We start from the raw sequence: 14,186 nt of genomic DNA, 5'->3' as shown, positions 1-14,186 counted from the left end.
TTCACCTGAAGAATAAAGAGACTCAAACGAAATGAAAAAGAATAAAGAGATTTAAACGAAATGAAAAAGAAATCACATAAGCAACAATGTCCAATTCCTAACACACGGAAGGTGTAGATGGAATGAAAAGAACTACTAAGAAATAAGGTAAACAAGGACAGCAATGGCCAAGAAACTTTCCAGCTACTCTGATGTTATTCCCCAGCTTGGTAGAAATATCCAAACAAAAGCAGACTACCATCTTTACTCAATTCAAAGCGAGGCTGGAATTAAGGGAGGCCGTCTAACTTCAACAGCAGATGGATGATGGGGCCCACTGTTGCTTGATTTGCTCTTAGAAAACAGTAAGACGCCAGGTTCCATTTCCAAACAACCTCTTCCTCAATAGTCCCACATAGTTTTTTTCTGTGGGATCCTCAGCAGGGGAAAGCTCTACTTTTCTATGTAGATGAAATGTACAGGCTTCTTGAATTAAAAAGCAAAACAATAACAACAAAACCCGTTATTTCCTTCAATATAGTTCCCAGGAAAGACACCACCTGCCCCAAACTCACACAGCTAATTTCACACTGTCCAAGAAAACATTAAAGTGAAACAATGAAAATCAGAACTGGCAACTAGTTATAACTAGATCACAAAAAAGGACTACCTCTCCATGTGGTGCTCAAAATGCTTTATTAAAAAGTTTTACACCCAGTGATAACTATTCAAAAAGGTTTTTATAAAGTTTTTTCCTTTTCCCCTCATCTGACTTACCAGAAAATATAGGAAAATTCTGAGTTCTCAAAATGCTCTACAGCAAATACATACTTTTTAAAAACCTTACTGATGTTTATATCCCTTTTAACCTAAGCAAAAAGACTTAGTAGTCTAAAAATAAACAAATACATAACCAACTTTTCTACAACTGATTTAATAAAAACAAGGATTTTAATAAAAACAAGGCAAAGTTTAAGAACATTACTTTGAAATTTTATGTCATATGGCAGATCTATGTTGCTTTATGAAGTATGGTCACAACCTTATAAAGATCAGCTATGTCCTGACCCTCTAAGAGGTAATATTGTTATGGTTTAATACGGGGTGCACCCCAAAAGCTCCTTTTTTCATGCAGAAATGTTCTGGTAGATTATGACAGCTATAAACTCATCAGTGTTTTAATCCACCTGATGGATTAATAATTTCAATAGGCTAACTGGGTGGTAACTATATTCAGGTGGGGCACTACTGGAGGAAGGAAGATCACTGGGAGTGTGCCCTTTGGGAATATATATTTTATCCCTAGCTCCTCTCTCTCCCTGCTTTCTGACTGCCATGAGCTGAGCTTTCCTCTACTATGCCCTTCTGTGATAATGCTCTGCCTTGAGCCCAAAGCAATGAGGTCAGCTGCTCCTGGACTAAGACCTCTGAAACTGTGAGCCCATATTAAATTTTTCCTCCTCTAAGTTGTTCTTATCATGTTTTTGGTCACAGGGATGAAAACACGACTAACAGAAATATCTACCCTATTTATTGTATAGAATAATAAGAAGGGTATTGTAGTTTTCAAAGCTATTACATTAAGTTTTAATTTAATCTTCATTATAACCTTTTTTTAGTTCACTATCAAGACGGTGAAGGGTTAGCTCACAAAAATGAAGAAATTTTTCCAGGGGCTGGGAATGATTAAGTGGCAAAGCTAAAATTTGAAATCAAATTCTGGCCATACTGTCCTTCACTATAAAAAGTTATGCAAATACAGAACATTTCATCATCATTCCAGAGAGATTTGGTATTACATCATCTGGTCCATACTTAATTCTTCAGCATCACCTCTCATTAAGCTACTCCATTTTCCATCCACAACAATCACTCCTAAAATACACCAAGTCCTTCCAAATTCTAGGCCTACTGTACCTGCTGCTCCTCTAGCTAGGATTACTACCATTGCCACCTGTAACCTTTTTCTCCAGCTGGAAATATTATACTCATTCCTTATTCAGTTGAAACATCATATCTACTGATGATATGATATCCTCCCTTCCTCCCACAGAACTTTGTATGTGTCCTTCATACAGCTATGAGTTGTATAAGTAGCCTGTTTGCAGGTCTGCTACACTCATCTATAAAGGACTATAGTTCTGTAAGAACCCTGTAGTTTCAAGTTTGCATTGTTATGCCAAGTAAACAGCAAACATTTTAAAAACAAGTCTTGAAAGACATAGATAATAAATCACACATTACACAAACCTAAATATAGTGTATTTCAAAAGTATTTCAATCTAGGGCTCAGTGGTAGAGCACTTGCCTGGCATGTGTGAGGCCCTGGGTTCGATCCTCAGCACCACATATAAATAAAAGATCCATTGACAACTAAAAAAATATTTTTTAAAAAAGTATTTCAATTTAAAAGTTTAATTCTTGGTTTAGAAACTATAAGACAAAAGTCAGAACAGAAAAATGCCTACAGTCTCCTGGTGCAGAGATACCAGAGCAATTGGAAATGCATAGTCTTCAAAAAAAATAGGGAAGTGCAAATTTTAGTACATTTTCTCCTACTCTTCTCTCTGTCCTTCCATATGATCTATTAAGAAAATATAATTTGATATCCAAATTATATTAAAGACAATTAAAAATGGAAAAAACAACAAAGTAAAAAAAAAAACTGCCAGTAGAAAAAGGTTTATCTTTCCAGTTTTGAAAGGGTTCGTTACAAGGTTCTTCTAAAATTTTAGTACATTTTTAATCACTGCATGCATGCTCATAGAAAAGGGTGTCAAAATGATGGCAGTTATTCTACTTATTTTCTCTTCAATTTTAAAGATTAATGTGCACTATAGAATAAAAAACGAAATGTGACTCATACCACCCAAAGATTACCATCACTTTGGTACAAGTAATCTTTTCATGTATTTTCAATTTAAAAAATTAAATTAGGATCTAGAGTTACAATTTTATAGCCTATATCTTTCAAGTAACATGTTGAATTCTCCCATATCATTCAAAATTCTTTGAAAACAATTTTAAGATTGCACTGAATTCCTCATTTTCTACACTGTCAAATATTCATGGTTTCCTTTCTTATGATCACACACCTAATTATTCCATTTCAGTGTTCTCAGCCCAAGGTCAGTTCTAGCTCCTCATCCAAGTGGTATTTGGGGATTCAAGGGATCATTTTGGTTGTCAAGTACAAGGTTGGTAATTGAGGGGTGATCATGTATATGTCACTAGTATTTCATGGGGAACCAAGATGTTAAATATCCTGTAATGCCTAGGCATGGGCTTACAGGCCCACAGCAGGTTTAGCAGAATCTCTTGACCAGAAAAGCAACCCAAGGCTGCTCTCTGTGCAGGGTTGGCAACTGACAGGACCTGGGAACCTGATCCACACACACAAAACGAGATGAGAAAGCTCAAAGGGCCCAATGAAAACTGTAGTAACAGACAAGCAATTGAATGGGGGAAAATGGAAAGGTTTGGCCAACCAGTAAGAGATAAAAATGAAGCCAAATGAGGACTTCTGGCATAATAGCATGAGAAGTTCTGTTGACCTGCTCCCCAGTGAAACCGACAGGAAATCTTTCAAAAGTAATCATTTAAAGCCTCTGGAAATAGTCCTAAGAGCAAAAAGCAAATTTAAAAAAATCCATAAAAATTCAGCAAGAGTATCTGGTATCTGAAAAACAGATCATTCCTTCCTTTCAACCTCACAGCTCTACAAGACAGAGAACCTTCTCTAGACAATAACACAGGGCTCTCTCTTCTTTCTCCCAGTCAGAGGATTCCTTCCTAAAGCAGGGCATTCGACTCTTGGATGCCCACTGCTAAGGATAAGGCCTAGCAGAGTGCACCTGTGAGGTGGAGAACCTCATTTTCTGCCCCACCATTACTTAATTTTAATGAAGAAGGTTCCGCCTTGGGTGAAGCACTTTGAAAATACAAGTGCTCTCCTCACCCTGGCTCTGGCTTGTGAGACTGCACTAGGAGAAGAGCTGCTGTTTCACTCCCACCTCCCACTAAACAGGTCAGTTTCTAGAGGTGGGTGTGACGAGCTCTACAGACCTGATTCCCAATCAGATAGCTCCCAATCATTCCCCAAAGAAACTTACTTCATTGGCAATATGATTTGGGAAAGTTGTGGTTGGAAGGCACCTGGGACTGAGATTCAAGGTACAGTCTAAACTGTAGGATATCTAGTTTGCAGAACAGAACCAGGGACAGCTGGGAGGAAACACACTGGGGTTAAAATACTCTCAAACACTGTTCTCAGAAATCCTTTAAAGGAGCCATAATTTGATGGTATTAGTCTGAAGAGCAATTGATGTTCCAGGGCATGTTCAAACACAATAGCACAATCAAGGGGCAACAAGGGAATTTAGTAGCCAGTTACAGTTAGAAAAAGGAAACAGTCCTGATCGTCTAAATGTCAACAATTAGGGACTCACCAAATAAGCACTCAACCAATGTCAGACCACCAATTGAAAACATTTGAAGAAATGGGCAGGCATGGTGGTGCATGCCTATCATCTTGGCAGCTAGGGACACTAGGGCAGGAGGACTGCAAATTCAAAGACAGCATCAGCAATTTAGCGAGGCTCTAAGCAACTTGGCAAGAATTTGTCTCAAAAAAATGGGTGCTGAGGATGTGGCTCAGTGGTTGAATACCCAGGGTTTGATCCCTGGTACCAAAAAAAAAATATATGCAGTTAGGCCTAGAACAGACCATTTTTTTCTTGTCAATATTCCCTAACAATACAGTGTCATAACTATTTACATAGCATTTTTGTTATATTAGGTATTATAAATAATCTAGAGATGATTTATACAGGAGGATGTGTATAGGTTATACGCAAATATCATGCCATTTAAAATTTGCACATGCATGTACTGAAGACCCAGCCCAACCTTTCTGTTCAATAAGTACATGATATACTACCAGACTATACTCCCAGCCTTCATTTCATTTTATATAAGGGATCTGGGCATCCTCTGGGTTTGGTATCCACCAGGGTGGAAAAGACACCTGGAACCAATCCCCCTGGACATGGAAGGATGAGTGTAATGTTGCACCAATACTATGAAACAATTAAAATTACACTTAGTGGGGCTCTTTAACAATATCAGTAAATACTTAAGGCATAATCTTAAGTGAAGAGATAATAGATACAAAATATACATAGTAAAATTTCAAGTAGTTTAAAATATACACATACTTTATATGCATGGGAGAGAATTAAAATGTAGGAAATACAATGTCAAAAAGTTAATAGCTATTAATGGGATTACGTATACTAATTTTAATCTTCTTTAAATTTACTGATATAATTTCCAAATTTTTAACATATCCATTTATATATTTAGAATACATATTATTATAAAGAAGTAGCTGCAAATGCCTAAACAAGAACCTTTATCATGTTTATAACTAAATCAAGAGGCCCTGAGATAATCAAAGCTGACACCTAGGGTCAATCTCCTAACATTGTTTTCAAGGTGGAAACTTAAAATACTACACTCTAAATGTACTATAATAATGCTGACATTATCACTTAGCCCCTACCTATTAATTTACTGGAATTTAGCCTAAATATTTAAGGGCCTACAAAAAAACAACAAGAGTGACATTGAAATAATTAAATGATGAGCCACTCCCATACCTGTATTTAGCTCCCTGACTCTTACTACTCCACTCATCCTACATTACACTCATCCTTACTACTCACATTGGCTCCTTGAAAACTTTAAGCACTCTCACTTTGGGGTTCTTCATGGGAATGTTTTTTTCCTTCAGACACATAAATGTGTCGCTATTCCCTCAGCTCCCTTCCTGCCTTGGCTCAAATGTCACTTTATCTTTTCTTTTTTTGTGGTGGTGGGGGTTGAACGCTGGGCCTCCCACATGCTAGGTTAGTGAGCTACCTCTGAGCTCCATCCTCATTCCTTTTTAATTTTATTCTGAGACAGGATATTGCTAAGTTGTCCAGGCTGGCCTTGAATTTATGATTCTCCTGCCTCAGCCTCCCGAGTAGCTAGGATTGTAAGCATGCACACCACACCTGGCATTATTTCTTAATTTAACACAGAAATTTGCCCTCCATACTGATATCCTTCATTACATTCTAATTTTCCCCAGATCCACAACATTTGTCACCTTCTAACAAACTACAATTTTAAAAAACAGTATGTTGTTTTAATGTCTTTCTTCTCTCACTGAAAAATAAATCCAAGAAAAGGATTCTGGCTTTTAGTCACTGATATGTCCAAAACACCTTAAGGAAAAAAAAAACCAAACAACTAACACATATATAAAGTGCTCAATAAATGAGAAATGTATGAATATACTAATGACACAAACATATAAAAAATGACATGACTCTATAATGATGGTCAATACAATTTGCAAGAATATCTTGTATGTAAAATTTGGTAATTTTTTATGTGTTTAATTAAGCAAATCTATGGCACAAAAGTTCTTAGAAAAATCTGTCTATCTTGGAGCTGGGATGTGGGGCTAAGTGGTAGAGTGTTTTCCTAGCATGCACAAGTCCCCAGGTTCAATCCCCAGCACTGCAAACAAACAAAACAAAACAAAAATAAGAATGATGGAGTGATTGAGAAGAGTTCTGGAGCATGGTGGTACATGCCTGTAATCCCAGCCACCTGTCAAGCTGAAGCAGGAGGATCACAAGTTCAAAGCCAGCCTCTCAGCAAATTAGTGAAAAACATCTCTCCATTTTTATCATTCCTATTTGTTTATGTCTAAGACACACTGATTCATTGAAAAATGTCCCAAATTTATTTTATTAACACTGTATAAGACAGACTATATAACCAAGGAGGCAGATTAAGTTGTTTTAATAATATTTATGTATTAGAACGAATGTTAAAATGTATAGAGAATCCAATACTGTATTATTTTACAAAAGTAGTTTTTAAAACTACACTTGTTTTTTTTATCATATGAATCTCAACAATTCAAAACAAAAAGGTCAATTCCTGATACAAGTTTTATTAAGTGAAAATTTCCTAACTTTTTATTTAAACTTTTTTTCAGGCTGCAAATGCTCGTAGCCCCAACAAGATGATATCTGGGGATTAGGGAAGCCAAGTCAAATATTAAAGGCCTGGCTCATTATCTGATTTCATATACTCAGTTAAAACTGCCTAAATACTTGAAATTCAACACAGTCAGAACTTATTTCCCTGTTATTACATCAGTAACCAGACCATCCCTATTTATTTTTAAAGCGGTTTTCTATTACTTCATACTTTACTCTCAGAGATTAAACCCCAAGTCCTATGGCAGGGTCTCTACAACTTCTAAACAGGTCTCACAAAAGTACAAGGAAAAATCTTCCCCAAAGATATTTAGCCAATACCTCTGAATGTCGTTCTATGCTTCCAGTATCTGATCCAGAGTGTTGCTCATTTACATCATCCTCACCATCAGATCCAGAATCCCGTTCATCCTGCACTGGGGTAGCACCACCATCATCTGCTTAAAAATAAAACAAAAATCCACTTACAGTTAACATGGATGACAGCTGTAGCTGAAACAAACACAATGATTTAAGACTATCCAAAGCAAAAGTTACTATGGACAAAGCAAAACTAATGATGGTAATATTTTGAGCAAAGCAATACAAGAGTCATACAAATACCAACATCATTAACATATGGCGCACGTGGTAGCAAAAATACTCATAAAAGGAATGTAAAGCTTAAAAAACATCATTAAATACCATGTCAGTAACTTGTAAGTAAAGTGCTATTTATTTCAAATTTATGTTAAAAACTGTCTTTCTCTCCAGAGCACTTACCACCAACTTCTAATGTACTATGAGATTTTTTTCAAGTTATTCTACTTTCAGTTCACTGCTGAATCCCTGGAACCCAGAACACTGCCTGGTACATGATATAAAGTATCTGTTTATGAATGAAAAGCACAAGGAACTCCAGTCCAAAAATAGTCAAAACTCATTAAAGCATATATTACAATAGTAAAAAAAAAAAAAAAAAATCAACCATAATTATGAATTGGTACCTAACTTTAAGCAATATTTTAAAAATCCAAAAAGTGATGAAATCACTCTCATATAAATGAGCTACTATACTTAGCTAGAGTAAAGTTAAGAAGTCACAATAGAAAGAATAGTTTTTGGGGAAAAAAAAGAATAGTTTTGAAGTTTAACAATTACACAGCATCAGTGGAAGGATAGATGAGAAGAGGGCGTTCAAAGGTTAAAATACTGTCCTGGCATAATAGGAAAGCATTACAGAACGACTAAAAATGATGCAAGAAGAAACAGCCTAAGTTAGGAAGAGAGGTAAATATTAAAAGTTCAGAAATTAGGAGGAGGGGGTGTCAGGGAACTGCTATCTATTACCTCAACTTGTTACCTCTTTAAACACAACCTACCTACTATAATACATACAACTACCTTTTTTTAAAAAGCAACTTTAAAACACAAATGAATTGAAAAACTCTTTTGAAAACATCAGAAAACGTTTTAAGCAAAACAGAAGTGCATGCCTGAAAAGTACTTACAATCACTGTTTTTGCTGTCACAAGTAAGGAATTAAAGGGAAACCAAAACAGGAGAGAGCTTTATGTCCTAACAACTAAGCACTTTTGATACAGAACGTACAAATGGCAAAGGAGCCCACTAGGTCCTACCTTACTCAACTTTACATCCCGGGTGCCAGGGCTTGCCCAACGGGGATAAGTGTACATGAATGAGAAGGAAAGCAGACCAAACTTGGGTGAGGAAAAAGGAAAGCTCTTAAGGTAAAGGAAAGGCAAAAAGTCATCAATAACAGCCAGAGAAGCACTCCTTACAACTCAGACAAAGGTCCTGCACTTACATCCTGGGAAGCCAGTGTGGCAGGCGAATTAAATGAGCCCTAACTTGGAATGAAAAGTCTAGGAAGGGTCCCCAGCCTCCTACTGAACAATTTCCTTAGGTTCTCAAAAAAACCCGTAACTTCTGAAAGATCCTTAACAGGAAAAGCCTCTTCTTTCCCAACACTCTGCATACGGCAGGTGCTTGATATAGGTAGTGACTTCCCGATTTCAGCAAAAACCTTCACCTATTCGGAAGACGTCTTTCCCTCAAAGATCCCCTCTCTCCAAGGTTCTAACTTGGAGCCGGCGGCTCGCTGATCGGCAGGCTCGTCTCCGGGGTTTTTCTCCCCGCTCCCGCGAGAGCGCGAGGCCAAGGCCCGCCGAGGAATCGCTCGGTCCCCAACCCGAACCCACCTGACTGGTCGCCACTGTAATATTCCGAGTCCATGGCAGGCGGGCTCTTAGCGGGGAGTGTCCGCGCCCCGCGCCGCCCCCGTCACCTCCTTCCTGGTGGTGTGACCTCCGATGGCGCTACCCGGTGCTGAGGCTCCGGCCTAACCGGAGAGCTCGGAGAATACGAAAACCGCAGCAGCAGAGACGAACGCTTCGACCTGGGAGCCCCAGCAGAAAAGGCCGTACCGGGAAAGCCAGCAAGCGTGCGGGTCGGCGCTCTACTTCCCAGAAGCACCTCTGAGACCAAAATGGCGTCTGCCCACGACCCTCAAAGGAATGCAGTGCGCAGGCGCTATCATGCGTCAAACCGGCCAATGAGAAGACGTAATAGTAATGACGCAACGCACCGCCGGAAAGGAGACTATTGGGAAAAATGAGCGGGAGCTTTAGTTAAATACGCCCCTCCGGAGGAGTCTGGTTTGTCCTGCGTGGGAGCGAGGTTTCTCTCTTGAGTGTGTCGGCCTCTTCTTGGAGGAGCATCAGAATTACTCTTGAGAAAAATGAAGACCCCGAAAATTACATTTTGTATCTTTAGGCCAGATAACTCTCAGTCCTGCAGCTAGGCGAAAGACTCCCGCCCTCGGTGTGTCGAAGGGGTGGCGCACTGTTCTCTGGGACTTGTAGTTCCAAGTCTAGGCAGTGTTGATGCATTACTAACTGAAGTGACCAAGACCTCCTTCGAGGCATTTTTACTTCCTTTCTTTATAAAATAACTATTTAATTTCCACCTTAAGGACCCATTTGATCAACAATAAGAAGTACAGATCTTTGCCTGCAGAAAGATCACCTGATGAAACCTGAGGAGGGTCATGTTGCACCTAAGCTCCTGAAAACAGGATGGTTAAGAAATGTCCTCTTCATCTGTTTGTTCCTGAAACAGCTCATTGTAACGAACCACCCTTCTCCATATGACTTAGTTAAAAAGACCTACAGATGATCCCCTGTTCACCTGTGACAAGCCCTATAAGGCCAGGGACAGACCCTCTTCTAAGTTCCTATTCATGGTCTCAAGACTGATTAGCTGAGATTTGAACTCTGTACCCTGAAACTAGCTACACAAAACGTTTTTTGTTCATCCTACCAACAAACTTTTCCCTATAACCAAATAATCCCAGCTACTCCATCATCCTCCCACCCCCCATCACCGAACTAAAACTGTCTAAGGCTAAACCATCCTGTAAGGTCCTGGATGGGCCATCTTAAGTGACATCTGTCATTTTAAGAAAAATTTCTCTTTCCCACCCAAGCCCTTTTTTGTGAAAGGCTCACCACTCCCTCATACCAACCCCACCCTGCATTAGGACCCATCCAGCTCTAATCCCTGAGCCTGCCCATAAAAGTCCCGGAACCCAAGCCAGTATTGCCTCTCTCCCTCTATGGACAGATGAGCCTTTGTCAGCTCTGACAAATAAATTCTTGTGTGTATTTCTGCCTGATCTCCATCTTTTATTTTTTGCTTGCCCGGTTCCTTGCTTTCCTTTTACACCCTACCAAGACCATACATATGTGGGGTTTCCCCTTATAGCAATAACCTGAGTAAAGTCCATTATCTTGTTCATTATTGTCTTAGCCCAGTAAGAGCACTTTGCCTCTTGATTGGAGGAGGGTCCATGGTGGGTATGAGCAAGAAGATGTAGACCTGCAGAATGGGGCCTTTTCTTACTACTAGAGATACTACCCCTTTGATAGCCAGAGTATGCTGGCAGCACCCAGTTCCAGGCTTGAAAAGGAAGAAAGGGGGAGGGTTGTTTCTGGGGGGAAAAGCCTTGAAATCCAAGTTTTGCACCTTCTGCTGTGGTAATGACATTTTCTGAGGCTGTCATGAGAATCAGAAGAGCAAAGAATTAACAAGGTCTAGAATCAGAGATACAAAATTAAAATATTTGCCTCTTTCTCTTTGATAGAAGAGATCCAGGCTCTGAGCTCTCTTCTAAAGAGAGGGCAAGATTGTACCTACATAAATAGAGCAGGAGAAATAAGAAGATCAAGAGGAGACTTCGTGGCAGGGAATCCAACACAAATTCTGCCTTAAGACCTTTGAGTTTCACTAGAGATATAAGACTAAAAGACAGGAAAGTGATTGGGTTATAGCCAATGCAATTGCAAGAGGAAAAAGAGGAATTTTGACATAACTAACTTTTCTGGTGGTTTGGAGAACGGAGAAATTGAAGTGAAGAAAACATTCAACAATGAGCTGAGCCCCCAGAAGCCTGCAAAGAAGCATCAGGTCCAGTTTTTACTCAGAAAGCCAACAAGTTAAGTTGGTGAAATAGGATACCCCTTTCAAAGAAACATAGTGCGGAGCTCCTTTTTACCAACTGTCCATCCTCTGCAGCCCCCTGGCAGAGAAGTTCTTGAATGGCACAGAGATGCTTTCTGGGTCTTGGATACCTCAAATTTTGACAACTTCCATCTCCCCACCCCACAGGCCTCACTCTAAAACTAGCCAGTTGGCTCATAGTGGTTATGATAGTGAGATGCCCAGGAGGAAAACTCTCCCTTAACTGATAACCCAGAAACATTGAGTTCCTTACATGAATATAAGATTTATTCAGCCAGACTCTTAAGATATTGTGACCTGCTGAACATGTCAGGGAGTGAAAGTCCATATAATATAAAGATCAGCCTCATACTGGCAGAGCTGCAGACTGGGGGAAAAGAGCATTAGTGTTACAGAGTTTGGGCTTTCCAGGAAACTGAGGCAGTGCAAAGACCTCCTCTTTAAATGCCAGTTTTTTTTAAATTTTCTTTTAGTTGTAGATGGACACAATATCTTTATTTTTATTTATTTATTTTTATGTGGTGCTGAGGATCAAACCCAGTGCCTCACGCTTACAAGATAAACGCTCAACCACTGAGCTTCAACCCCAGCCCCAAACCCTAGTTCTTATAATCAAGTCAGAAAAAAACTTTCAGACATGTTATTAAGAATAGGAGGAATATATTTATTGAAGGGATAGGAAAATGGAAAGCCTGACACTCTCTAGAGAGAGAATGGGTTCTCTCAGAGAAGAGACAATGTGCCTCTCCTGCACTCCAGTTTTATTGGGGGATCCCATGGAAGTTTCCAGAGAGTTCTGTCCAGGTCTACCTCTTGATTTTTGACTGACAGCAGGGTGACATCAGACTTTCATGTACCAATTGGCATGGCAATGCTAGGTTCCCTTGGCCCATGTTGAGCAGTTCGAATTGGATTTTCAATCATTTTTACAGGTTTTGTGGTTAGAAGTAATTATCCTTATCTTCCAGAATCTGGCCTGTGAAAAGATCAAATGTCTCTTCCTTCAAAGTAACTTGGGTTCCTTATTTCAACCTTATTGCCTGCCTACATTTCCTTGCACATAACAGGTAGTTTGCTGAGGAATGTGACATATCCTGTCCACTTAGGCCAGGCAGGGCTGCAGGTAAATTGCTTTTTGGCAAATAAAGTGTGTGGGGGTCAGCACAGTGGGCTCATTTTATATAATTATTCTGTTAACCTCGTTTTCCCACTGTTCTCATCTTTCTATCCCCTAACACTAGGTTTTGGGCCTAGCACTAAGCCTTCTTGTGCTTGGTGAGATGGAACAAGCTACCATCTTTATCTAAGCCTTAGTTTCCCCATGTGTCAAATGAGAGAGTTGAATCAGAGGACTGCAAATACCCACTGAGTTCATTGATTCAATGTCAGAAAAACCACGTCTCCAAATCTGGCCCTGTTTCCTGCATTTGACAAGCCACTAGGGGGCCGTACAAGAGAAGAAACAAACAAAATGAGTACACTGTAAGCCTGAAGGTTTGGCTGTGTGCCTCTCAGGCTTCCCAGCCTCATAACTCAGTAGGACAAAGTTGCAAGATTTGTCCCACCAATATTGTTCATGATACTGAAAAATAGGGACCCACTTGAAAGCTCATTGATAGTGGATAATAAATAAACATCAGTTACCGTGGCACATCTTGCAGTTATCAACACAATTGAAGTGGATCTTTATCTGCTTACAGGGAAGGGTGTCCAGAAAATATTAGTAAGTGTAAAAAAAAGTCACCATAGAATAATATCAATATTATAATTTTATTTATGTGACCCACCAAACTGCAAACAAATAAAAATGCAACCTAAGAATTTCTTAATAAATATGGAGGGAAAAAGACTTTCCAACAATGACAGGAGCCCAAAAGCTGTAAAACAAAAGGCTGAAAAATCTGACAACATAAAATTTAAAACTTCTAAAAATTAAAACAAAAAAAATCTACACACTCAAAACAATATCCCATTTGTAAAGTCAAGAGATAAATTATTAGAAAACATTTTTAAATTTTTACAATTTATATCAGATCAAGAGCTGATCTCCTTATGCATATAGAGCCCCTAGAAATCAATAAGAAAATCAATAACAGATAAATGGGCAAAGGATATGACAGTTCCCAGAAGAGAAAATGCTTATAGCTCTAAGATAATTAAAATATATCCACCCTAAAATGAGAGAATAGCACATCAAAATCATATTGAGACACTACTTGTCACTCCTCAAATGGTAAAAATTGGATAACCTTTTTTTGGAGAAGGAGGCTCTTCCCTGAGGTGTGGTGTGAGTATATTGGTGCAGTCCTTCAAAGACAGTAACTTGGAAATGTTTATAAAGATTACAAATGCATCTGGGCACTGTGGTGCACGCCTATAGTTCCAGCGACTTGGTAGGCTGAAGCAGGATGATCACAAGTTCAAGGACAGCCTCAGCAACTCAGTGAGACCCTCAGCAACTTAGCAAAACCCTGTCTCAAAAGAAAAATAATACAACTCATTAGTAGAGTGCCCCTAGGTATAATCCCCAATGTAAGGTCCTTGCTTAGCTTCTGAATGGCCATCTTAAGTGACAGCTGCCATCTTAAGAAAAACTTTTGCTTTCCCATCCAAGGGCATTTCTGC

At 39.1% G+C, this 14,186-nt stretch overlaps 1 protein-coding gene across 5 annotated transcripts in view; it reads right to left on the bottom strand.

Annotated features, from left to right (window-relative positions):
• Positions 1-9,548, bottom strand: part of Iws1 (interacts with SUPT6H, CTD assembly factor 1) — a 48,789-nt gene extending 39,241 nt beyond the window's left edge. For all 5 annotated transcript variants that reach the window (XM_058585409.1, XM_058585408.1, XM_046463766.2 and 2 more), the window contains exons 1-2: positions 9,242-9,548; positions 7,362-7,477 (exon numbers count right to left, since the gene is read on the bottom strand). In XM_058585409.1, coding sequence (XP_058441392.1) covers positions 7,362-7,477; positions 9,242-9,275 — 150 coding nt within the window. In that variant the 5' untranslated portion in view covers positions 9,276-9,548. The remainder of the gene's footprint in view (positions 1-7,361; positions 7,478-9,241) is intronic.
• Between the last annotated feature and the right edge of the window lie 4,638 nt (positions 9,549-14,186).

Source organism: Marmota monax, unplaced genomic scaffold (assembly GCF_021218885.2).
Source record: "Marmota monax isolate L192 unplaced genomic scaffold, Marmota_monax_Labrador192_F-V1.1 WCK01_AAM20220418_F8-fsc00034, whole genome shotgun sequence".
In the NCBI taxonomy this organism is placed as follows: domain Eukaryota; kingdom Metazoa; phylum Chordata; class Mammalia; order Rodentia; family Sciuridae; genus Marmota; species Marmota monax.
This window is presented reverse-complemented; position numbering and strand designations above follow the sequence as displayed.